A 24,973-nucleotide genomic window follows, 5' to 3' on the forward strand; every position below is an offset into this window, starting at 1 on the left:
CGAGTTGAGTTACAATAACAGGGATGTTTCATAGTTGCAAAATTGCTACTGGTCAACTACCAGGGATCTGACAGACCAAAAAAAAAAAACTGCCAGGGATCTCAGTTAGGCACTCCACCAAACCATATTACTTTGAGAACTACCCTCCTTTAAAACACCAGTTTAGTCAACATGAAGAGTATCTGAGAGTAACTTCACAGTTTTCTCAATCTTTGGGGGATAATTTGCCATTAACATGCAGCTAGTTCTCGAAGCTTCAATAAGTTAGGCAAGTTTCTGAAATAGCTTTTTACAGATGGGGCATTTTGATTAGTTGGGGTAGACTCCTTAAAGCGCAGTGAAGGTCACTTTCAATGAGAAATATCTGTGTCCCCTAGAAATGACAAACATCAAAGTTTGTCGATCGTGTGCCTGTGGACACTCGGGATCATTTCTGGATATTGCAGGAAGTTTGTCTCAGTAAGAGTTTGCATTTTGCTATGGAGGGAACACAGAAATGGAAGAGAATGAATAGCTATAATGCTTTGACATTCAATCGACCGAGTCTAGTTGCAATAACAAGGATACTTCACAGTTCTGCAAATGCTAGCGGTCAACTGCCAGGAATCTCAGTTAGACAATCCGCCCGACCAATATCATTTTAGAGTGCACGACTAGCCCTTTTGTCTTTATTCTTGCATTATTCTCCTCGAACCCTAATAATAATAGGAAGCATCTTCATGATTCTCTCGGAAAGACGTGCATTTGAGGGGGGAAAGGAGCTCTTTTGAAGTCTACTGGATGACCTGTGGCCTCGAAAACGATTCTGCGTTGGATGATGCAGAAGATAAAACGAGGAAGCCTATCCACAATATATAACCAGGGAGACTTGGAAGGTTGTGATATCATAACAGTCAACTAACCGCTCCACCAAACCTTAGCATCTTAAGAACTTTGGTTGAGTGCAAGACTGGCCCTATGGTATTAATGGACCGAACTGCATTCGAGGTCGTATTTCATCAAAGACATCCGTGGTATACCAGAAGGTTATTGCAAAGATGGAAGAGAAAGCGAAAGTACACTCGAGCTCCGACAAGGGGTTATTGCAAAGTAAGGAGTTGCATCAGGTACAATACCAATTGTCTTCAGATCCTCTCTCTCTTTTCCAGTAACGCTGTCGTTACTGCGCTTAAATGTTACTAAGCAAGTGCGCTTAGCTTGTGTACCTTTTGTTCTATTGCCAATGCTTCCTTAATGTTTTACCCTCATCCATATGCTCAAATTTGGCAGCACATTCTGGAGACAAGCGTGTTCCCCCGTGAACTAGAACCGCTTAAGGAGCTAAGAGAAGTCGCCGCCATCCATCCGAGGTGTCTCTCTCCTCCTCTCCCTCTTCTTGGCAAGAAAAAAATTCTAAAAAATGCAAAAGACGCGAGTTTTTCGAGTGATTAATGCCGCTTCCGGTTAGAGTTTTTTCCATTTCCACCGTTCCACAGATGTGATCTCCCAGTTGTGTTCACTGAACGCTAGCAATTGCTTGATGTTCATTACATATGAGATCAAACCAAGAAGTGAATAATTTTCTGATGCTCAGGGCTGGGATGGGCACTGCACTGCACCAGATGCAGGCCAGTTGATGGCAATTCTACTGAAACTTCTGAATGCTAAACGGAACATTAAAATTGCAGTCTTCACTGGGTACTCTCTCCTACTCACTGCCCTTAATATTCCTGAGGATGGCAAGGTCTGTCAAGCATTCGTATTCACTTCGATAATTTTTCCTGCTGATCACGAGGATCTGATCGGATTGCTCACGCAATGATCATATTGCCACAGATAAAAGCCATCAAAGAGGATCGCGTGGCATATGAAATGGTTTTACCCATTGTCAAGAAAGCCGGTATAGAGCACAAGATCGACTTCATTGAATCCAAGGCTCTCCAAGCTCTTGATGAAATAGTGCAAAATGTAGGGAACTTTGCAGATTCTCCTTTTTAATGAAGTTTCCTACCGACAACTGCTAATGTTCTACCAAAAAAAAGAAGAAAAGAAGAAACAAAGCAACTCATCGCACGTCCAAATTACCTCTCCTACAATACCTATCTACTTTGAGTCTGACGGTGATGTATGAAACTAATTGCAGCTTAATAGGTAAGGGAGCTTTGACTTTGCCTTTGTCGACGCCGACAAGGTCAACTTTTGGAATTACCACGAGAGGTTGATGAAAATGGCGAAAGTAGGTTGACTGGCCACATACGACAACACGGTGTGGAGAGGATCGGTCGCCATACCCGAAGATGTAGTTGGACAGATACTAAAGGAGGGTCAAAAGTTGACGATCGAGTTCAGCGACTTGCTGGCCAAGGATGTCCGCGTCCAAATTTGTCATGCTCCGATAGGTCATGGAATGACAATCTGCAGGCGAATTTCCTGAAGCCATACCATTGTCGAACCTGCATAATTCTTGCTTTATCTGTGGGATCCCCCGCCTTTCTCCATATCTTGTTTTGGAAAAAGTGATCTCTTCCATGCCCCAACCAAAATAAATGAATAAATGCAATGAGAAACAGAATCGCTAAACCTTGGCCATTTGTCGAGATAAGAGTCAGCATCACCATGGTTCCCAAGTTTCCCTTTTCACGGACAAGTGAAACGATAGTCTCTTACCAGTAATGCAACAAACGAGAATACTGAAGATAGCTATTCAGTGGCAATCTATAGTGTCCTGTCCCACTTGCAGCCAGTGCCAGGGAAAACAAGAGAGAAAATGAGCGATATGATTACAGCTCTACAGAATCTATCACAAAATCCTCACCACTTGGTGGCGCTTTCCCAACAAATCAAGTTAGCTTGCTTCAGGGATTTCCTGTAACACCCGTCAGCAGATTACCCTCAAGAAATGTTAAATCTTTGGAGCTAGTCCTCCAAATATGATTTAAGCATATAATGTTGCAACCGAGTAACAACTATAATCAGTTGCCGGTACCTGACAGCCAGGTCAAGAATTAGCAACGAAAGATAAATGGGCAAGAGTCTTTACTCCCCAAAATTTGTATCAGATCCTTAGTCTTGTTGAATTAATTCTTTCCTTGAAGCAAATGTTTCAGCAACCAGTATAGGGAAAGCAATGGTAGCATCACAGTGTACCTGGTCCAATCCAAATAAAGCACCATTTTAAAACCCCTTTCGTATTTTAGAGATTATGGGAAGTTCAGTCTCAGACTCAGCATATGAAGCAATTACCTTAACAATTTTGGCAGACCCACGTATTTTTCCCCAAGAAACAGCCTCATCTGGCCGAGCTCCAGAATCACTTCCATCAAATTCTTGGGCTGTATTGATGAAGACAGCAAAGTCCGCCCCATTTCGCATCATATTAGCATTGCATATGTGATGTTTAGGCATCCCTCCTCCTAGGATTATCATTCCAGTTTTTCTAGGGCCAGCATGCACTGCTTCGCCATTCATGGCCCTAATATCTGCAAAGAAGTTGGAGTAGAAATTATTCATCAAGGTTCTTCAAGCTTCGAGTGCAATGAGTATTTGAACCAAAGTGCCTAACCTTGGACTACGTCAATGATTAGACCAGGACTACGGAAGGAGTGGAAGTACAACATGTCTCCCAGTGAGCCATCCGTTAACCCAGGACAGAAGACAGGAATATTATTCTGCAAAATGTCCACTTAAGTTACTGGACTATCTTTAGACAAAAGTGAGATACTGACAACTTTCTTGCACATGTAAGGCAAATCTATGGGATCATACCGCAAAATGTTAGTCATGAGCTAAAATTGCAGTTGTTAGGTCTAAACACTGAATGTCTATAAAAAAGCCCAGTGACAAATAGACTTGAACCTTCCCTTAAATACTCCTAACAGGGAAACTGTGTTAAGAAAGAAGAAATTTTCCTTTTCCAACTACACATACCCATCCCAGAATCGAGCTTCTCCCAGTACCCCAAGTCAATAAAGAAGCAATTACATCAGAGATGTACAGTAGATAATTGCAACCTTGTGAAATAGGATTACCTTGATCGACTCACCTTGTGTGCCCAATAAAGGTATGACCTTTCATCATTAATCTCTTTCCCCAAGCGAGCAATCACCCTAGAAGGGGTCCATAATACATTCTGCATTAGCCAAAAGGAAGTAATTAGAAATTGCACCTCTGGCCCTTCACACAAGGTGTGGTTCACTGAGAGGAGAGCAGAACTTAGCGTTGTATAATGGTTTTCACCATGGAATTCCATTATTAAAACACCCCAATCAAATGCCAATCAGATTATTTAGGGTGTCCTGTGCTTCCCAGGGGAAATGTCTTCATATTAAACAATGATCCAAAACCAATATTCTACTATGGGGACTCAGAGGAAAAGAGTCGAAGAAAATAATGCATGCATCCAAAGGTATCCCGCAGAAGCCCAATGGCCATGCCCACTACATCAAAGAAGAGAAAGTACCTCTTCTTTCTGCTCCCTCAGCATCTGGTCAAATATTGGAATTATCCAGTCCTCAAATTTACAGTAATTGTCATTAGGAACCAACAGGTTACCAATGCGGTTCAATCCTTTCGAGCGCAAGAGAGCTCCAGGCAGGGAAAAATCACCTTTGTATGTAGGCGCAAGGCATTTTATAAGATCTTCCTCTATGCCACCAGCTGTTGTCGCTACTACATCGACCTGCACAAACGTAAAATCACACCTCCACATGAATTGGCGAAACATGAGGTAAGCGCACATAAAGAGAATAAACAGAACCTGGTTTCCAAAGGACCCTTCAGTTGGAGTAAATCAGGGGATGCAAGATATTTGACATCAGAACTCTTCCTATGCATTTCTATAGCGAAACAACATGTACTTTGGTTCTTGCAACTCGAACCAGGTATATGGAAAACGCAAGCATAAGCAAGAGGATAGTCATGGCTAAAGAAATTCCTTCTATTGTTTGAGTAAACTTTGTGGATGCCAAGCAAAAAGGAGGAAAAAAAAAAAAAAAGAGCAAACTCTGTGGATAAAGAACAGGACAGCCCACAAAATGATTCAATCACATGTCATACTTCTCACCACAGCAAATGTCACTTTCATCAACACAGCATATATGCAAGAATACGAAAAATCCTCGTCAAAAATACTTACCATGTGATGCTGAACAAGATAACGAACTGTATCTCTGACACCAGACGAGATAAGGTTGGAAGTGAAACCGAGGAACACCTTGCATTTGACAGACTCTCTATATGCTTGGTCTCTCTCCTCCTCGTCGCAATCATCAGGTATAGTCTCATCAGAGAGCCTCCAGTCTAGCTTCAAACAGTTCAAAAACCCGTCACTGGAATCACGGTTATACGGAAATTGCACAGTATAAGGCAGGCGAATTCCCCAATTAAGAAAAGCTTGCTCAAAAAACTTACCATTTGATTAACCACTTCGATGGCGTCCCCAAGGTTGGAGGCTTGAAATCCAGTGGAGACCATGGACCTCAAAAGCTGATGATAATCGACTCCTCGATTGAAGTCATAACCCTCAATCTGTATGCACTTCCCTTCAAGCGTTTCTGATTCTTTGAACACGGTGGAGTGAACCGAAGCCATAAGGCTCTCTTTCAATGCCTCGCCCATTATTACAGACTCCTACGGAAACGAATCCCAGTCGGTCTGTTACCGCTGAACACGATAAACAAGCGCTTCATTGGGACAGCGCGTTCGAAACACGAATTTGCATAGACGGTCAAAAAGGATCCGACTTGCAGAAAATTCAGCAGAAACCCACAACGGAACTGGAGCTTAAAGAAAGAGAACAGAGCGGAGGAAGCAAGAACAAACCTGGGAAATGGAATGGTGATGCAAAGCAAACCCCGTTGCTAAAGAGAAACCTGTTGCTGCTGCTTCCCAGAGAATCGGGGTTTTAGAAGCGTTAATGATTTTCTCCTCTTTCTCTTTTATTTTGTCTATTGAATTTCATGTCTTCTCTCTGTTTTTTTTTGTCTCATTTTTAGTTTTTTGCATCGTTTGGTGGTTTGGGCTTTTGACTCGTGACGTGACTTATGGGCTCGCAAAGGCAAAAGGAAAGTATTCTGCCCCGGATCAAAATCCAGGATAGAAAAGACATTTGACGCCACTGGTGACAATGGTTCGGTTCGGTTCAGTTTTCAAAAAAAGTGAACTGAACCGAACCATTATGAAATATGCTCGAACCTAACCAAAACTCATCCTGAGACGAACCAAACTGAAAAACTCAGTTCGGTTCGATTCTGTTCAGTTCAGTTTTCGGTTATCAATTTCGGATTTTTTTTTTGTTTTTGGCTTCATGGCTCATAGCCTATTCGGATGGCAATTAAATCCTCCAACATGACTTCAACTCCTCTAAAACGCAAACCAACTTAAAAACTACACATCCTCGGAATTCCCATTGTCGCATCTGATTCAAACAACAAGGCCCAACAGCGCATATCGATACTCCATTCGCGAATCGAGTATCGACTAAGCTGATGCATCGAAACCACCTCAAACTTCACAGCAAAAGCAATCACATCTCAAAGACCTAAAAAACTAACGTGAAGTCCTGATAAAGCGTGGATAAACAAAGCTTTATGATCAAATTCTGCATATGACATGGATAGTTAGGTTTACTTGTTGCCAGAAACTGTCCACAAGTATCAGTACCACAAAGATTGTTGAAAATATAATGCACGAAAACTAATCCAGATTTTGCAAATAAATCAATGCGAAAAGCCCGGAGAAATAACGATGAACGATAAAGGACACCGGACATTACATAGTTTGATCCGAATATCGGTACCTACATGCACGGGAGAGCCAGTAAGAATAATCCACTATAATTGGAGAATCGGAATTACAATCGCTCAATACGCTCGTGTTTTCCGCACTTAGATTATACCCAAACCCAAAGTGTTCACAAATAAACAACTTAATTGGATATAATAAAACTCACGCACAAATCCCTTCGCAGTCGAAACCCTTCATATAGCCCGAAACCAAGAATGCGCAGAGTTCTCGGTTTTCTTTCTTCTTCATAGGAGGGCTACTGTGCAGCGTCCCTTTTTTTTTCCTGATTTGCGCGGCTTCTTTTATTTCCTTCTTTTTCTTTGTGTGATGAGAAGCCCTAAAGGAACCTCTTCGCGGCGCGGCTCTTCTAATACAAGGAGTTCACCGTACAGCAAAAAGGAAGAAATAGTAAATATGCGTGGGTCCCTCTCTTGATCAAACCCTTAACCTAGCATTACTCAAGAAAGAAGTCGTGCACTTCTTTCTTTCCTATCAGATCAAGATCTTCCTCTCTTTTTTATTACTCCATGGGCCCACAAGCTTATATGCCCTTACTTTTATTCACCCAAAAAGAAAAACTGCCAAAGAGAAGTCCACGAAGCCAAATCTCGTCAAATCTTGCATATTTATCTTCGTAAAAATTCAAACTCGAGACATAAAAGAAATAACAATTCTCCACTTTGGCTCGATGTTTGAAGCTAAGTCAATAATGCTCATCATCCATGCTGCTCTCCTATCGCCCCAATGGACGATCACTCTCTACAGATGCCAATAGTGCTCAAGCAGAGCTTGAGCTTTGCCAAAGGAACAAGCTTAGTCATCATGTCCGTAGGGTTCTTTGCTGTAGCAATCTTTTTTACAACAACCTTACACTTTGCTAAGACATCTCGGATAAAGTGATACCTTATATTGATATACTTCGTTCGCTCGTGATAAATCGGATTATATTCCGGATATATCGTACCTTGGTTATCACAGTATATGTCAACGCTTTTCTATTCTAACCCAAAATCCAAGAGCAAACCTCGTAACCATGTCGCCTCTTTCGCTACAAAGGTTAGTGCCATGTACTCCGCCTCAATCGACGACAAGGCCACGTGATCCTGTAAGGACACCTTCCAACTAACCGCACCACCCGCAAGCGTAAATATGTACCCGACTAAAGATATGCACCCATCCAAGTCACTTGCATGATCGGAATCCACAAAACCGGTGGTTTCATTACCATTACTATCCTTTCGGTATACTATACCAACATTTGCTGTCCCCTTCAAATATTTGAGGATCCATTTCACGGCTTCCCAATGAGTTTTACCTGGACGCTTCATCTAACGACTAACTACATTGATGACTTGTGAAATATCGGGCCTGGTGCATACCATAACATACATAATACTACCCACGACACTAGAATAAGGAACACAGGACATATGCTCCTCCTCCTCCTCGGTCTGCGATGATAACTTAACTGAAATTTTAAAGTGCTTCGCTAATGGTGTACTCACGGACTTTCTTGATTGCATATTAAAACGTGCTACAATCTTCTTAATATATTTCTTTTGAGACAGACGTAATGATCCTACGGTCATATCACACAAAATCTCCATACCCAATATTTTCTTTGTGGCACCTAAATTTTTCATCTCAAATTCAGCACTTAATTACCTCTTCAACACATCAATATCAAACATATTTTTAGTTGCTATCAACATATCATCAACATATAACAGCAAATATATCAAAGACCCGTACTCCAATCTCCTAAAATAAACACGGATATCCACTCGACTTTTTGAATAGTCTTGACTAGCCATGAAAGCATCAAATCGCTTGTACCACTGCCTAGGAGATTGTTTCAACCCATATAATGATTTTTTTTAACAAACAAACATGGTCTTTCTTACCCGGAATAGCAAATCCTTCTCGTTGCCTCATGTAAATCTGCTCCTCCAACTCATCGTGAAGAAACGCTGTTTTTACATCAAGTTGCTCCAACTCGAGATTCTGTGCAGCAACTAAAGCAAGTAAAACACGAATAGAAGTATGCCTTATCGGAAGATAAAACACTTCATTGTAGTCAATGCCCTCCTGCTGGGTATACCTTTTCGCAATAAGCCTCACCTTATATCTCGTTGCCTCGACACCAAGAATGCCCTTTTTCCGTTTGTATACCCATTTACTTCCGACAATGTTCTGGCTCCCGAGTACTTTAACTATCTCCCATGTCAGATTTCGATAGAGCGATTTCATCTCTTCACTTATAGCCCCTAGCCATTGCGACGACTCAAAACTAGCCATCGCCTTAGAGAAAGACGAAGGCTCATCCGTCTCCACCTCGTCACCTACAATCAAAACATAAGCAAAATCTGTATAAGCATAACGTACCGGTGGTTTAATCTGCCTTCTTTGTCTCTCTGCGGCTATACTACGCTGCGGTTGTACTGGTTGTTCACTATCACCGACTTCAAGAACTGCGGCCTCATCTGCGGTCTAAACATTTGTTACCTCTGAGGTCTCGGGAGTTTCCACCTGAAGCTCCACCTCACTACTAACACCATGATCCGTGCAGTCTGTTGGTTGTGTTTCTGAACTCCTCTGTTGAAGCATTGCGGTCTTGTCGAAGATCACACCTCTGTTGATTAGAAAACCGAGTGATGCGGGATCGGTGCGCCACAACCGGTAGCCTTTCACCCCATGTGCATAACCCGGAAATATGCACTTCTTCAATCTCGGCTTAAGCTTACCATCACTCGCATGAGCATATGCAAGACATCCGAATATTCGTAATCTAGAGTAATCAACAGGTTTCCACGACCATACTTCCTCTAGAGTCTTCCACTCTATAGCAGATGATAGAGATCGATTAATCGGGTAACAGGCCATGTTCACTACTTCAGCCCAAAATTCCTTACTTATTCCAGCATGCGAAAGCATGCTCCGAGCCCGCTCAAGTAAAGTTCTGTTCTTCCGTTCTGCCACGCCATTCTGCTGTGGTGTCCCAAGTCTTGTGCGGTGTCTCACAATCCCTTCTCTTTTGCGGAACTCGGTAAAATCTTTACCACAAAACTCTATGCCGTTATCGGTTCTCAAGCACTTGATCCGTTTATCCGATCGCTTCTCAATCAATACCTTAAATTTCTTGAACCGATCAAACACATCAGATTTGTGCTTCAAAAAGTATACACACACCTTCCTGGAATAGTCGTCGATAAATATCAGCATATAACGAGCATCTCCTTTAGAAGGAACATGAGACGGGCCCCGGATATCTGAATGAATATATTCTCTTGGTTGCTTGGTCGAATGAATACCCGTAGCAAACTTAATCCTACGCTGCTTCCCAAAGATGCAGTGCTCACATAAGTCTAACTTACTTGTCTTCTGACCCTTTAACAACCCTCTATCACTCGGTGTCGTCATACCCGCCTCACTCATGTGCCCTAGATGCATATGCCATAAACGAGTTAAATCAGAATCTGACTCACCCGATGAAACCGCAGCAGCTCCTGTCACGGTCTCTCCCAGTAGATGATAGAGAGAACTCACTTTCTTTCTTTTCATCATTGTCATGGCACCTCGAGAGATCTTAAGCACTCCATCTTTAGCGATGTACTTACACTCGATATCATCAAGTGTCCACAGAGAAATAAGGTTCTTCTTGAGCTCCGGTACATGCCTCACATCTGTCAATGTGCGCACTACACCATCATGCATCCGAATTCGAACTGTCCCTATTCCCACAACCTTGCAGGCTGCGTTATTCCCCAACGTAACTCTACCACCATCTGCAGTCTGGTGAGTAGTAAACCGGTTCTTATGAGGCGTCATATGATAAGAACACTCCGAATCTAGCACCATTCATCTCCTGACGAACCTGCAGTCACACACAAAACAGCCTCTGCATCACTAGCGCTCTCTTCAACAACGTTCGCCACACTGGTTGTGGCTTTGCGTTTATCACCTCTGTTTCTCAACTTAGGACAATCTCTCCCGATGTGCCCCTCTTCGTGACACTCAAAGCACTTCACGCGTCCCTTGGACTTTCTATGGCGTGACTTAGACCTGCTTTTACCTCTACTGCTCTTGGACCCTCGTTGTTGCTCTCTACCTCGAATCACTAGTCCTCGCACTACATCCTGCGCTAGACTGTCATCTCTCAACTTTCTCTGCCACTCTTTAGAAAATAAGGCGGACTTTACCTCTTCCAAAGTAATCGTAGTACGTCCCCGCAATGATGAATCGGTAAAGTGCTCCCACGACTGCGGTAGGGAAGCCAACAACATCATGCCCCGCTCTTCATCATTAAGTGTCTTACCGACATTCTTCAAATCCATCATGAGTTTATTAAATTCATATGAGTTCTGATAGACGTACCTTCGGTATATCCGAACCGGAACATCCTCTTCAACATATATCGGCGATTGTTCAAACCCTTCGTTACATAGAGCGCCTGAAGTTTTGCCCACAATGCTGCGGTATCCTTCTCCTCAACAACCTCTATTAACACTTCATCCGATAAATTCAACGGGATTAAACTTCTAGTTTTTCTCATTACCATATCCTTTTTAGCGTCTGTCATCGTTTCGGGCAACTCGGCCTTGCCCTCCAATGCTTCTGCTAAACCTTGAGTTGTCAATAACGCCTTCATCTTGAGGCTCCATAATCCAAAGTTGTTCCTCTCGTTAAACTTTTCAATTTCAGCTTTCACTCCAAATATAATTACAATCACATGATATCCAGATAATAATCGGACAAGCAAAAGCCCCAAATCACAATCTAAAATATCCAAATCTGGCTTTGATACCAATTGTTGAAAATATAATGTGCGGAAACTAACCCAAATCTTGCAAATAAATCAATGCGAAAAGCCAAGAAAAATAACGATAAATGATAAAGGACACCGGAGATTACGTGGTTCGATTTGAATATTGATACCTACATCCACGGGAGAGCCAGCAACAACAATCCACTATAATTGAAAAATCGGAATTACAATCACTCAATACGCTCGTGTTTCCCGCACCTAGATTATACCCAAATCCAAAGTGTTCACAAATAAACAACTTAATTGGATATAATAAAACTCACACACAAATCCCTTCGCGGTCGAAACCCTTTGTATAGCCCGAAACCAAGAATGCGCAGAGTTCTCGATTTTCTTTCTTGTTCATACGAGGGTTACTGTGCAGCGTCCCTTTTTTTTCCTGATTTGCACGGCTTCTTTTATTTCCTTCTTTTTCTTTGTGTGATGAGAAGCCCTAAAGGAACCTCTTCGCGGCGCGGCTCTTCTAATACAAGGAGTTCACCGTACAGCAAAAAAGAAGAAATAGTAAATATGCGTGGGTCCCTCTCTTGATCAAACTCTTGACCTAGCATTACTCAAGAAAGAAGTCGTGCACTTCTTTCTTTCCTATCAGATCAAGATCTTCCTCTCTTTTTTATTACTCCATGGGCCCACAAGCTTATATGCCCTTACTTTTATTCACCCAAAAAGAAAAACTGCCAAAGAGAAGTCCACGAAGCCAAATCTCGTCAAATCTTGCATATATATATTTTTTTTTGGTAAGGAGACACGGGCGTATTGAGCGTCAAATCTTGCATATTTATCTCTGTAAAAATTCAAACTCGAGACATAAAAGAAATAACAAAGATCGCAGAATCTGCAGGGTAGGTAAGGGAAAACAGAGTCCCCAAGAGAGTAGACTTAAGAGTCTTCTTTTATCTACTGTGACCTCATTTGCACGGAAACACCCGCGACTCGGAAATTTGCTAAGTTCATGGACTCTAAATGAGCCATTCTGCATACAAAGATGACATGTAGAACGATGGTTGTTTCTATGTAAACAACATAAGGTAGAGTATTTGGCCATAACCATATTGAAATTTCTTGTGCATATTTGAGGTCGTTTGTTTCTCGGAACAGATTCCGTCATAACCAATGCCAAGTAGCTAAAAGGGGCACGCAGAGATAATTTTGAAGTGTTCTTTTGAAGTAATTATTCAGATATATGGATGCAACTATCAAGAAATGAAGGAACCTTCCCTAAGTTTGAGTGCATGCTCATTTGCTAACCATCTCCAATTGTGGAGCCAGATCAGTGATTGTTCAATCCAAAGTGCATTCAGTAAGTCCGAAATGAACGTGTCAGGATGGATTTAAACTCGACATCAAAAGGTGAGATCGGTAGAGCACTAGATTCCCGTGGAAGGGGAGCAACGTTACATGTATTTTCCTCTTGAGAATCGAAATCACGCGAGCTAGCTAATAAGCTCGTTGTTTGCTTGATCAATAATGAACATTCCCTACGGTTACTTGCGGCGAATTGGCGACAGGTCTCAAGAACTTCAATACAATACACCAAAAATAGAAAGTTATTCACGGTTCAGTCATGCAAAATCGTAAAATAGAGGTAAGTACACTATGAGTACCATAACTTTGTATGGCGCTCACTTAAATGTCATAACTTTTTTTTTTCACTCACTTGAATGCAATAACTTTGAAAAATCAACCACTTAAGTGCTATTGCTGATGTGGGTGTTGGAAAGCTAACGTGGACATCGGAAAAACTGGCGTGGCACTAAAAAAATAATTCTATTGAATATTTTAATGTACACGTGCATTTTTTTTTAAATTATTTATTTTGTAATATTTCTTTTTATTATTATTTTTTTTTTTTTGCTCCCTTGGTCGACGAGGTCACGGGCGACTCTAGGGGCAAGGGCCGCCTCGCCATGGGCCGACAGGGCTGCGACGACCCTCGCCTAGGGCCGTGAGGGCCTCGATGGCAACGAGCGAGGGCCCTCACGACCCTTGCCCATGGCTGGCGGGGCCATAAGGGCTATCACCAAGGGCGGTCGCAGCCTTGCTAGCCAAGGGCAAAGCGGCCCTCGCCCCTAGGCCGCCTTGTCGTGGCCAACGAGGGTTGCCGGTAACCCTCGCCGGCCAAGGCCGAAAAGGCAACAAAAATAAGATAAAAATAAAAATATTAAAATAAATAAAAAAGAATAAGAAAATATTTAAAAAAATTTAAAAAAATTCACGTGTAGCTGAAAAATAAATAAAAAAATTAATAAAAAGTCCACATAGGATGATTCAGCGGAAATGGCACTCAAGTCAATTATTTTCGCCGGAAATGGCACGCAAGTGAACGATTTTCCTCCGATGTGGCAAGTGAGCGAAAAAAAATTACGACCCTCAAGTGAGCGCCGTACAAAAGTTATGGCACTCTTAGTGTAGTTACAACATAAAAAATTGAACTTATAAAAAAAATTGTGGTTCTTTCTATTATTTGAATTGAGAACCAAAGTGAACCGAAATTATACGAAATTTCGGTTCGATTCGATTCAATTCTTGTTTTAGTTCTGACACCCCTATCTCAAGTGATAATATTTATGTACGATACTTACTTTAATATCAAAATTTTTCATTAGCTCACTTAAGTATCAAATCGAAGAGAAAACAATAACTCTAGTGCCAACAAGGAGAGATTTCGGCAACTAATTACATGTTAATTATTTTTAATTTTTTAACATTACATGGCAATTTTTTTTTTAATAAAAATCAGGCCATGTGGACTTTTAAACTTAAAAAATAAATTAATTTTTTTAAAAATTGAAATTAAACAAAAAATCAGCTAAAAAATAAAAAGTATATAAAAAAAATGGATTGTTAGCAGCGGCCCTGTGCAAGCCCTCGCCAATGCAACTTCTACTTTTTTTAGTTTCTAATATTATGTGAATTTTTTTACCAATTTTTAGCTTGTTTTATTGCTGATCGATATCCTTTGGCAAGCCACGTAGATGCCACGTAAAATTTCCGATGAAGCTCATCAGAGTTTGCATCGAAATAAACATTTCTCAAAAAAATTGACACAGTGATTAAAAAAAATTGGCACCAAAGTGAGCATCATAAATAAATATTATCAGTTAAGGTGTCCTTCTACCCTTTTCTAATTCAAAGAGAAAAATTGGCCAATGTAGACACGAAAAAGAGAAACCGCGCCTTACCAAAAAAAAAAAAGAGAAACCGAGAGAGACGGAGTAGGGTACCTGAGGTTCAACGGCCACAACAATGGCTGCACAAGGTTGAGGGTGTGGTGTGGTGTTGTGCCGCCACGAACGACGACGGCTAAGCCGCTGCGAGCGACGGGGCAAGCCTTGAGTGATAGGGCGAGTGACAAAGCACGTGACAAAGCCCGCGCCGGAGCAAGTCTGCGACAAAGCAATGGTCTGGTTTTGAATAGGGTGAGCAACCAGACTGTACAACTCGGAGACCCAATCGAACTGAACCGGCCTCACCCAATAAGATTATATGCCTGTTCACATGGGGATCGGATTAGTTCCTAAATAGAAAGTTGGAGAATCGGCATTAATCTGTTCGTTCCCTAGTTTCTACGGAGAACCGGCTTTGAAACAACTGTGAACCGTCGGTCCATATCAACTATGGGCGTTAGAATATCGAGTGGACCTTTCCCTTAGTACGAGAAGACCCGGAAGGACACGCCTATGGTGTCCTAGTTATCATGGCCAAAGCGGACAACTGCTACGTGCATTTACTTTGCAAAAAATAAATTATTCTGAAAATATTTTTCTAATAAATGATCGTTTCTATCGCTTAAAATAATTATTCAATAAAAAATATTTCATTATCGATATATGTCTAAGTATTTTCGTGGACAATGAAGTTTGTTTCCGTTCGTTCATTTTTGTAAGCGATACTAGTCATCATTTTTAGAAAAGTATATTCGAAATCATTCATTCGTCGCCAAAATAAATAAAGCCTAAGTAATAAATTCACCTCAAGATGAGTATTTTCTTGTTCTAACTTCACCGGAGTCTCCAGACAGCCAATTATGTTTATCTAGAATAAATTATATTACTTAAAGTTAGGTCTGATTTGGAACTAGTCAGATCGATTGCAAATTTGTTGGTTGGAACCTACCCGCCTTACGCCCCCTTTCACTCTAGCCTCTCCAAAACCAGAGTGATTAGAGAAAAGTTAGGTCGGGGAGGTTGGACCGTAGCGAACCCCGATTTAATTAGGGGTAGCAAATGGAGGGATTAGGTTTTAGTGGGTCAATTCGACAGGAATTCACTTATTTAACTCACAACTAATCCATTTGTTTCTTAAACAATTTAGACGGCTCCTACCGAGTCCAATCCAACCCACATGTAATCCAAACCCACTCCTGTAACCCATCCAAAAGACAGAAAGATGCCTAATAGATTTGAAAATCCTATCTTGTCCTTTAAGCTAACCTGCAAAAGAACACAAAAAAAAAAAGAATAAGTACATTGAGGTCTTAAAACTTATTACGAAAGTGCAATTGAGCCATAAATCTTACAAAAAGTGCAATCAAGTTATAAAATTTGTCAAATCGATATAAATTGAATCTTTTCTTTAATTTCGTATAACTAGATTTACGACAAATATTGACGTGACTTCTTTTAATAGTTTCTCTTTCCTACGTGGCATTACCTTACTAAAACATGAAATATAATACCAAAGCGATGTCGTTTTGGCTCAAATCCTAATTTTTAACCAAAACCTTATTAAATAAATTTAAAAGTTATTTTTTGGAAAAACACAAAGAACACAATAAAGTATCCGTGTGTGCCGTGTCATGTCGTGTTGCGTGTCGTGCTATTTAGAAGAAGGTAAAAAATTTTACTTTCCCTGGGAAAGAGCAAAAACGGAAGGTGAAAATGAAAACAGCATCAAACCATGACAAGGCATTACTGCAAAAATGTAAGTCACATCCTGTAATTCTTTTCCCTGCTTTCGGGAAAGGGGTAAGTTAGCTTGGCTTTCATCTTTTCCACACGCCGGAGAAGTCCAACCTTCAATCCTGTCGAAAGCAGGCCGTTCCGGGTTTCATCGAGCGCTTCCTCTAGGCTGATCCTCATAGGTTAAGCTGAATTTGAATCGAATCCGATTCGGCTATTCTGTTGGATTCTTTACTTTCTCTTTTACTGCCATTGCTTCTGAAAGTTTTGCTTCCATGCATCTGTTCGATTTTCGCAGTACATTTTACTGGTCGAAGTGGGCGGACTAGTCATCTACGACAACACCCTCCAGAGAGGAACTGCTGCGATGCCCGAAGATGCAGTTGGAGAGAAATACAAGGAGGGTCGAAAGCTGCTGATCGAGTTCAATCCGCAAACAGATTATGTCTATCAAAGAGAACCTGCAATTTTGTTTGATCAACCATCCAAATATAAACAGATGTCGGCAGATGAACTGTCTCCCAACCTATTAATGCATTTGAAGTTCTCTTTAACCATAACAAGTTTCGAATAACTTCAATGAGAGAGCTCCTAGGGGCGGATTGCCGTTCAAGAATTGTTTTCACCTGATAACACTAAGCTTACTAGTGGTAAAATGCTCCTGGCGAAGGCACTAGCATGACGTCCTACAACGGTTGTTCATGGATAATTTCCTCGAAGCTCAGAAAATGAAAGAAAAAGGATAATCGGAAACATCATTGTGATACTATCTGAAAAAGGCTCCTTGAGAAAGCACTCTAGAACGACAATGACAGAAAATTACTCTTCCAAGCACACGGTGCCTATGTCGAAATATGTAGCTTATGTCATCGCATATTGTTTTCCAACCAGTGAGTCTAGTTACAATAACGAGGATGTTTCGTAGTTTTACAATTGCTACTGGTCAACTACCAGGAACCTTAGTTAGGCACTCCACCAGACCATATTATTCTGAAGTGCAGGACTATCCCTTTTGTCTTTAAAACACTAGATTAGTCAGCATTAACAGCATATCAGAATAACTTCATAGTTCCCTCAATTTTTAGGGGGATAAATTGCCATTACCACGCAGCTAGTTCTCGAAGTTTTGATAAGTTAGGCATATTTCTGACCTCTAAGTCTCAGCCTTTTGTAGGCGGGGCGTTCTAATTAGTCGAGTAGTCCCCTTATAGCTCAGTGAAGGTCACATTCCATGACAAATATCTCTACGTCTCATTGAAATCACAAACTTCGAAGTTTGACAACCGTAAACTTGTGGTTGCTCGGGGTCATTTCTTGATACTGCGGGATGTTTGACTCTGTAAGAGTCTGTATTTTGTTATGGCGAGAGAACAGAAATGCAAGAGAATGAAAGCGGCATCGCATTACAAGCAACAAGGAGCTATTGCAGAGGGAGGAAGTCCGGTCGCAAACATGCTGGAAGATGCCACGGTTCACATGATTATCATTGCTTGAAAGGTTTCAAAACATCTGTTTGAAATTTTCTTGGCAATTAACGTCACATTTGCAGGCTCTAACCGTGGGTACTTAAACTATCTCATGGTATATAAACATGTTTTCGACTACTTTAAGGACAGAGTTCATCTGGCAGATTGTGGTAAATCGAATGAGTAAGCTATTTCCAATATATAATCTCCGATAGCTGAGATATTCCAACAATAAACCAACCAGTCAACCACTCCACCAAACTGTAATATCTTAAGGATTTCGGTGGAGTGCAAGACTGGCCCTGTGGTACAAATAGACCAAATTAGAAGCCATTGAAATGGTCTAAGCAAAGTTGACAGTTCCATCAATACCTGGAAAGAGATTCTTCTTCAGTGCAAAGGCCTAGTTCAGTAAGCGAGGCAAGTTCTGATCTTATCTTCGCAGCTTCTATAACTAAAACCTCTTGGTAGAGTGGGCTCCTTAGTCCTTATACTGCATTCGATGTCAACTTTCGTCGTAAATATCTGTGTATGCCAGAAGGTCATTTCTTTGCCGTGAAGTCGGCTTGATTCAACAAATTCACATTTCGGTAAGGAGAGCGAAAATGGAAGAGAAAATGCAAGTAATATCGAGTTCCGACAAGGGGTTATTGCAAACTAATGAGTTGTATCAGGTATACTATTAACTGTCTCCGCATCCTCTCTCCATTGCCAATGCTTCCTTAAATTTTATGTTTCAAGCATAATCTTAAACTTGGCAGTATATTTTGGACACGAGCGTGTACCCGCGTGAACTAGAGCCTCTTCAGGAGCTAAGAGAAGTCTGCGCCATCCATCCGAGGTCTCTCCATCTCTCTATCTCTCTCTCTCTCTTTCTCAGGAAGAAAAAGTTACTTCTAAACAGTGCAAAAAAGAAAAGTTTTCCATGCGATCGATGCTGCTTCCAGTAAGAGTTGTTTCAACTTCCGTTGAGTGATGGCTGTGATCTCACAGTTGTGTTTGTCGAACGCTGCTAGCACTAGCTTGGTGTTCGTTATATGACAATAACCACAGAAGTGAATATTTTGCTGTTGTTCAGGGCCGGGATAGGCACCGCACCAGATGCAGGTCAGTTGATGGCAATTCTACTGAAACTTCTGAATGCTAAACGGACCATTGAGATTGGAGTTTTCACTGGGTACTCTCTCCTACTCACTGCTCTAAATATCCCCGAGGATGGCAAGGTATGTCGAGCATTCGCCATGCGGTTCTTTGAATCCTTCCTGCTGATATGAGAATCTGATTAGATTGCTCGCGTAATAATCATATGGCTGCAGATAATAGCCATAGATGTGGACCGCGCGGCATATGAAATGGGATTACCCGTTATCAAGAAAGCTGGCGTAGAGCACAAGATCGACTTCATTGAATCCGAGGCTCTCCAAGCTCTTGATGAATTAGTGCAAAAGGTGGGGAACTTTGCAGATTTTCCTTGTTTAACGAAGTTTCCTGCCTACTGCACAGTAATGTGTCTTTTCCTGTCACCGAAGCAAGCCCATGACACATCAAAGTACATCATTTAGTATTCATCTGTTTTGAGACTGACTGGTAATTTGGCACGATGAAACTAATTGCAGCCTGATACCGAGGGGAGCTTCGACTTTGCCTTTGTCGATGCCGACAAGGTCAACTTTTGGAATTATCATGAAAGGTTGATGAAGCTGGTGAAAGTGGGTGGACTGGCCGTGTACGACAACACGCTATGGAGAGGGACGGTCGCCATGCCTGAAGATGCGGTTCGACAGATACTGAAGGAGGGTCGAAAGTTAACGATGGAGTTCAACAACTTGCTGGCAAAGGATGCCCGCGTCCAAATTTGTCATGCTTCCATAGGCGATGGAATGACAATCTGCAGGCGAATTTCCTGAAGTGCAGATCCCCCGCTTCACCATATCCTATTACTATCTCTCTCTCTCTCTAAAACCGAATTGCTAATAAACCTTGGCCATCCATTGATATAAGATCTGGTCATGTGGTAGTAACTGTTAGAAAAAAACCAAATTCATAAATGTGGAGACTATCGATTATCCTCCCAGGTGTCGATTAAATGGAGAAGGTGTCCATTCCGTATCGGTTCAGTGAATGAGGTGTCAATCGGTTGCTGATGTCCGTTGGATTCCCAAGACGCATGCACGAACCAAGACTTGTCTTTGTTGTTATGCAGTTTTTCACGAATCAGTATTAGTTGAGTCTTTCAAGAATATGATCGTATTCCGATGTGCAATTAATGCTATGTATGTACATCCGTATGTTCATATTTTTAGAGGTAAATTAAGAGTTGTGTATCAAGCCTATAAATAGGCATGTCATGTAAAATGTTTTGATATGGGTGAATCGATTCTGTATACGGAATATTGAAAAGCCATTTTCGATCTCCTCCTCTTTCGTGAGTAGAGTTGAGTTGTGAGTATTTATTGAGAGCCCCACTTTCGATTTATTCCATCAAATTGGTATCAAAGCTTACAGTTTTTGAAAAAGTTTACGGTTTGTGATCATGGCAACAAACACTCAGCTTCCTCTTCAATATATTTGTCCTACCAAAGAAAATTTTGATAATTGGGTTTCTAGAATGAGAACCTTGTTCGGCACCCATGGTGTATGGGAAATGGTCAACACTATTATGATGAGCCAGAGGATGAAGCTACATTGAACCAAAATCAAAGGAATGCCCTGGAGAAGATTCATACAAAAGATCAACTCACCTTGTCGATTATCTATCAAGTCTTAGATGATTTCATGTTCGAGAAGTTGTCGAAAGCTGCGACGTCTAAAGAGGCATGGGAGATACTTCATAACAAACAACAAGGTGTTGAAAAAGTGAAGAAGATTCGTCTTCAAACTTTAAGAGGTGAATTTGCATGAAAGAATCTGAGTTGATTGCTGATTATTTCTCAAGAGTTTTAGCCATTGTCAGCTAGATGAAAAGGAACGGTGAACATGTTCCCGATGTTCGATTTGTTGAAAAAATACTCCAATCCTTGCACAAGAAGTATGACCACATCGTCGTTGCGATGGAGGAATCCAAAGATCTTGATGCCACGACAACCGATGAATTTCTGGATTCATTGAAAGCCCATGAAGAACTACTCAGAAGAAACCAGCATGAGTCGATGGAGGAAGTACTCCAAACTTGGTTGACTATTCGAGATGAAACGAACCAACATGGAGTCCCTACACAAGCTCGAGAGACTAATCAAGATCAAAGCCGAGGCCTTGGTCGTTTTCAAAGTAGAGGTCATGATCAAAGTAGAGAAGATGTTGTTTGCAACGTCAATCGAAACCAAAACTAAAGAAGTGCTCGGGGAAGAGAAAATAATGCAAGAAGTCAATAGTATGATAAATCTAAAATTCGATGTTATTATTGCCATAAACTTGGTCATTATGCTTCTAAGTGTTGGAGCAAGGAAAGTAGCAAAGCAGACGAAAAGGCAAACTTGGAGAATGATGCCGACCAATTTCTTATGTTGGCTTTTAAAGAAGATGAATGTGGACAAAGCGATACGTGGTATCTGGACACCTATGCAAGCAACCACATATACGGACGAAAGGAGATGTTTTTGCAATTGGATGAGACAGTCAAAGAGAAAGTCTCGTTCGGAGATAAATCCAAAATCACGGTAGAAGGCCAAAGTGCCTCGGACCAGAGAAGGTCAGAGAAGGTCTCAAGCCACCGTAGCAAATGTGTGCTTCAAGGACTGAAGCAAGACCCGTTTGGAGGCAATTCCAAATGTCTTTTTGAAAGAAAAGGTACTAAATTATGTCCTGCTTTTTCTTTCCTTGGAAATGAAAATGCAACACTGAATTGAAAATATTGTTTTCCATTTGCTCATCTTGTGAGCATTTATGAATTGGACTGCGATCCTATTCAAGAAGATCTTGATATTCAAGATGTTTCTGCAAATGAGACTGTGATGTTGGAGGAGATGCGTTCTCAGACTGAGCCCAAGAAAAGTGCGTTGCTACTCCATAACAATGACCAAGAAAATGATCACAGTGAAGTGACTGTTGGTGACAAGAGACGCTCGAAAGAAAAGGAAGCAACCGGACTAGAGACATTGAAAGAGTCCGGAGGCAATATAGATGCCTTTATTTCCAAGATCGGAACTGGTAGTGGTTCTGGTGACAAGCTAGCCCTAGAACCTACTAAGAAGAAGGATAAACAGATTTAGTATCGACAGAGAGGCTTATAATCAACAGCTTATGCAGTTGAAAGAGAAGGATGCGGTATCATCTGTAGCTACAGTTTTGTCTAATCTATGTGGTCCAGGAGAATGGATGCATATGGAGAAACTTCATACTGAGCTAAGGGAAAACTTAGGTGTGGTTTGCTTGTGGGAATTCTCTCTAGTGCAACAGCGGCAAATGTATATTTTCTCAAATGGATATCGAAGACCAACTGGTAAGTGGGTCTACAAAGAGGGAAGTCCAAAAATCATTTATCTACGTGTCATTTAAAAAAAAACCTACGTGTCACTTACAAAATATGATATTCTCATAAATAAAAGGATGTAAAAAAGTAATATTCTAACGGTAACACTGACAACATTCTATCGTGTTCTTTTTTATTTTGCTTAACTAAAAAAAAAAAAAAGTTGGCTGGTTTCTGAGTGCACCTCGTAACCAATCCTCGAACATGAAACATGATAGGTTTTGTGTTTTGAGGTATGTTTCAAAAACAAGAAAATCATTTTTAATGGGTAAGTTCTAAATTCTAGGTAAAATCTAGATCGACTTTGAAACCGCTCACTCCTAATAAAGGCAAGGAAATTATTTGCCCCATATCATAATCCAATTTTTAATTCAATGGGCTGAGTTGGGGCACAAAAAAGAGAAACAAAGAGAGATGGTGGGGCGGCGATGGAAAGGATACCTAAGATCCAATGCAGCAGCAAGGCTTGTGCATGGCCGTGGTGTGGTGTGGTGTGGTGTGGTGTGGTGTGGCTGCAAGGACAAACGAATGGGACGAGTAACGAGGGCTTAGACCCTATAAGCAACAAGGGGAGACTCGAGTGACAAGTTGAGAAACGATGTATGTAATCATTTTACAGAAAATTCATTTCAAATCTTGAGTTCTTCAAGAAATAAATGCACCTTAAATACGAGCATATAATCACATGTGATGAGATATAAATTTATTTCTTGACAATGAGGAGGAGCTATTGGCCGCTACTCAAGCAACATATTGTTGAAAGGAAAATCTAAAACGCTATTACGCTTTGGAATTTTACTTCTAATTGATGGCTTATGATAAACTGCTATTCTTATAGTCATCTATATTAGCAATGTCTAATAGATAATCGAACTAAGAAATGCTTCATTTTTGGTAATCAATTATCCTTAGAAAAAAGTTGACTGAAGGACAAATGGAGTGCCAATATTTGTTTACGACACTAACTTTTTTTTTAATCACTTAAGTGCCAACTTTTTTTTAAAACGATTATTTGAGTGCTAACTCCGGTTAACGTCGTCGAAAATCTTATGTGGTGTCTACATAGCTCATCGGGAGATCTCGATCAGCAAAAGAAAAAGCCAAAAAATTTTTTAAAAAATCCACGTAATATTAAAAAAATTAAAAATAAGCTAAAAAAAAATAAAAAAATCGAAATCGCAGGTTGTGGTGATGAGAGCTTGCATAGCCCTCGCCGTCGCCACCCCACTGCCTTCGGCAATCGTTGGTGAGGGTGAGGGATGGGCCAACGAGGGTCATCGAGTCCCGGTCAATGGCTAGCAACCCCCATTGGGGGCTAGTGAGGGCTCGACCTCGCAGTTTTGGACGAGGTCGAGCTTCGTCAAGGCTGGGTGATGCCGGCCTCACCATGGTCGGGCGAGGCTGACCTTGCCAAGTGACAACCAAGATCTGTGAGGTCGAGCCCTCACCAACCACTGGGAGGGGTCGTTGGTTGGGGGTCGGCGGCCCCCGCCGGCCCATGCCCCACCTAGAAAATAGTGGGTACAGACGTGGGAAATCCAATGTGGTCTAGATCACCATTTAGTGCGTGACAGGTGGCGCATAAGGGTCCCATCACAAAAAAGAAAAAGAAAAAGGAAAGTTCTCTCCTCTATCTCCACTGTCTCTCTCTCGCGTTGCATCTTGACCGGACAATCAAGAAGATGTCGGCTACCATGGCTACGGAGCTCGAGCTCCACAGCCATGGCGGCTGTGACTTTTGCGGTCGGGACGCCGACTGACGAGCTCATGCCACCATGGGCGAGGAGCTCGAGCGCACAGCTCGTGGCTGCCATGGCCACGAAGCTCGAGCTCTCGAGCTACACAGCCATGGTGGCCGTGAGCCATGGGCTCGAGCTTCGCAACCATAGACCCAAAATACGTCGACCACCGTCGCAGAGCTCGAGCTCGCGGCTCGCGGTCGCGGACCTCGAGTTCTCAAGCTCGATAGCCATAGCTGCCGCGAGCCATGAGCTCGAGCTTCGCGACCAGGGGCAGAGAAGACGTCGGCCCCAACAGCAGAGCTCGAGCCCCCGACTCCCGGTGGCCATGGCCGCGCAGCTGGAGCTCCACAGCCATGACTGCCAAGAGCCTTAGGCTCGAGCTTCGCAGTAAGACGTCGACGAACGAAGGAACAGAATCCATCATCGGCGAGTTAGTTGCCAAAGACTTCGAGGGCGCTCTTCGACGCGGTGCGTAGCGGCTGTGGCTCGGCTTGAGGTCGGAAAAGGGCAAAGAGATTAGCCGGAGGAAAGAGTGGGTAGGAGGTCAAAGAGGTTAGGCGAAAGACAGAGGGAGAGAGTGTGTGCGCGCGTGGCAAGATAGAGAGAGGAGAGAGAACTTTTGCCCTTTTTCCTGAGTGGTGGACCCCATATTCGACATGTGTTGTAAATTGAATGGTCAGCAGGGCCACGTAAGCTTTACAAGGTCTGTTTCTAATATTTTCTCATGCCCCACCACCGCGGCTGCAACGTCTGATTTTTTTATTTTTCTTAATTTTTAGCTTATTTTTTTTAGTTATTTATCTTTTCTA

At 41.8% G+C, this 24,973-nt stretch overlaps 2 protein-coding genes and 1 pseudogene across 4 annotated transcripts; 2 read left to right on the top strand and 1 right to left on the bottom strand.

The window, feature by feature from the left end:
* The first annotated feature begins 840 nt into the window (after positions 1-840).
* On the top strand, positions 841-2,559 carry LOC115740566 (annotated as a pseudogene).
* A 332-nt stretch (positions 2,560-2,891) lies between these two features.
* Positions 2,892-5,607, bottom strand: LOC115740552 (deoxyhypusine synthase). Its single transcript, XM_030674046.2, has 7 exons — positions 5,389-5,607; positions 5,114-5,281; positions 4,439-4,657; positions 4,022-4,108; positions 3,542-3,647; positions 3,223-3,458; positions 2,892-3,126 (listed from the first exon to the last, which is right to left on the bottom strand). The coding sequence occupies exons 1-7, from the start codon at positions 5,593-5,595 to the stop codon at positions 3,043-3,045; spliced, it is 1,107 nt and encodes a 368-aa protein (XP_030529906.1). The 5' UTR covers positions 5,596-5,607; the 3' UTR covers positions 2,892-3,042.
* Positions 5,608-17,868: 12,261 nt separating this feature from the next.
* On the top strand, positions 17,869-19,984 carry LOC115740555 (probable caffeoyl-CoA O-methyltransferase At4g26220). Of its 3 annotated transcripts, none has more exons than XM_030674052.2 (6): positions 17,869-17,985; positions 18,493-18,628; positions 18,716-18,795; positions 19,033-19,177; positions 19,271-19,402; positions 19,571-19,984. In XM_030674052.2, exons 2-6 carry the CDS (start codon positions 18,560-18,562, stop codon positions 19,859-19,861), a joined length of 717 nt encoding a protein of 238 aa, XP_030529912.1. In that variant the 5' UTR covers positions 17,869-17,985; positions 18,493-18,559; the 3' UTR covers positions 19,862-19,984. The 3 variants fall into 3 exon arrangements, with proteins under 3 accessions (XP_030529912.1, XP_048133939.1, XP_030529913.1); XM_048277982.1 differs by lacking the exon at positions 17,869-17,985 and adding an exon at positions 18,359-18,374; XM_030674053.2 differs by lacking the exons at positions 17,869-17,985; positions 18,493-18,628; positions 18,716-18,795 and adding an exon at positions 18,891-18,946.
* The last annotated feature ends 4,989 nt before the right edge of the window (positions 19,985-24,973 follow it).

The sequence above is a fragment of the Rhodamnia argentea genome, chromosome 4 (assembly GCF_020921035.1).
Source record: "Rhodamnia argentea isolate NSW1041297 chromosome 4, ASM2092103v1, whole genome shotgun sequence".
NCBI lineage: Eukaryota > Viridiplantae > Streptophyta > Magnoliopsida > Myrtales > Myrtaceae > Rhodamnia > Rhodamnia argentea.

Excerpts from the sequence above, each read along its gene's own strand:
- LOC115740552 (XM_030674046.2), bottom strand. The coding sequence starts at position 5,595 with ATGGGCGAGGCATTGAAAGAGAGCCTTATGGCTTCGGTTCACTCCACC. Across the intron at positions 4,109-4,438 it reads TGAGGGAGCAGAAAGAAGAG|AATGTATTATGGACCCCTTC; the intron begins GTACTTTCTCTT and ends TGGCTAATGCAG. Across the intron at positions 3,648-4,021 it reads ACCTTTATTGGGCACACAAG|AATAATATTCCTGTCTTCTG; the intron begins GTGAGTCGATCA and ends GACATTTTGCAG.
- LOC115740555 (XM_030674052.2), top strand. The coding sequence starts at position 18,560 with ATGGAAGAGAAAATGCAAGTAATATCGAGTTCCGACAAGGGGTTATTG. Across the intron at positions 18,796-19,032 it reads GTCTGCGCCATCCATCCGAG|GGCCGGGATAGGCACCGCAC; the intron begins GTCTCTCCATCT and ends GCTGTTGTTCAG. Across the intron at positions 19,403-19,570 it reads TTGATGAATTAGTGCAAAAG|CCTGATACCGAGGGGAGCTT; the intron begins GTGGGGAACTTT and ends AACTAATTGCAG.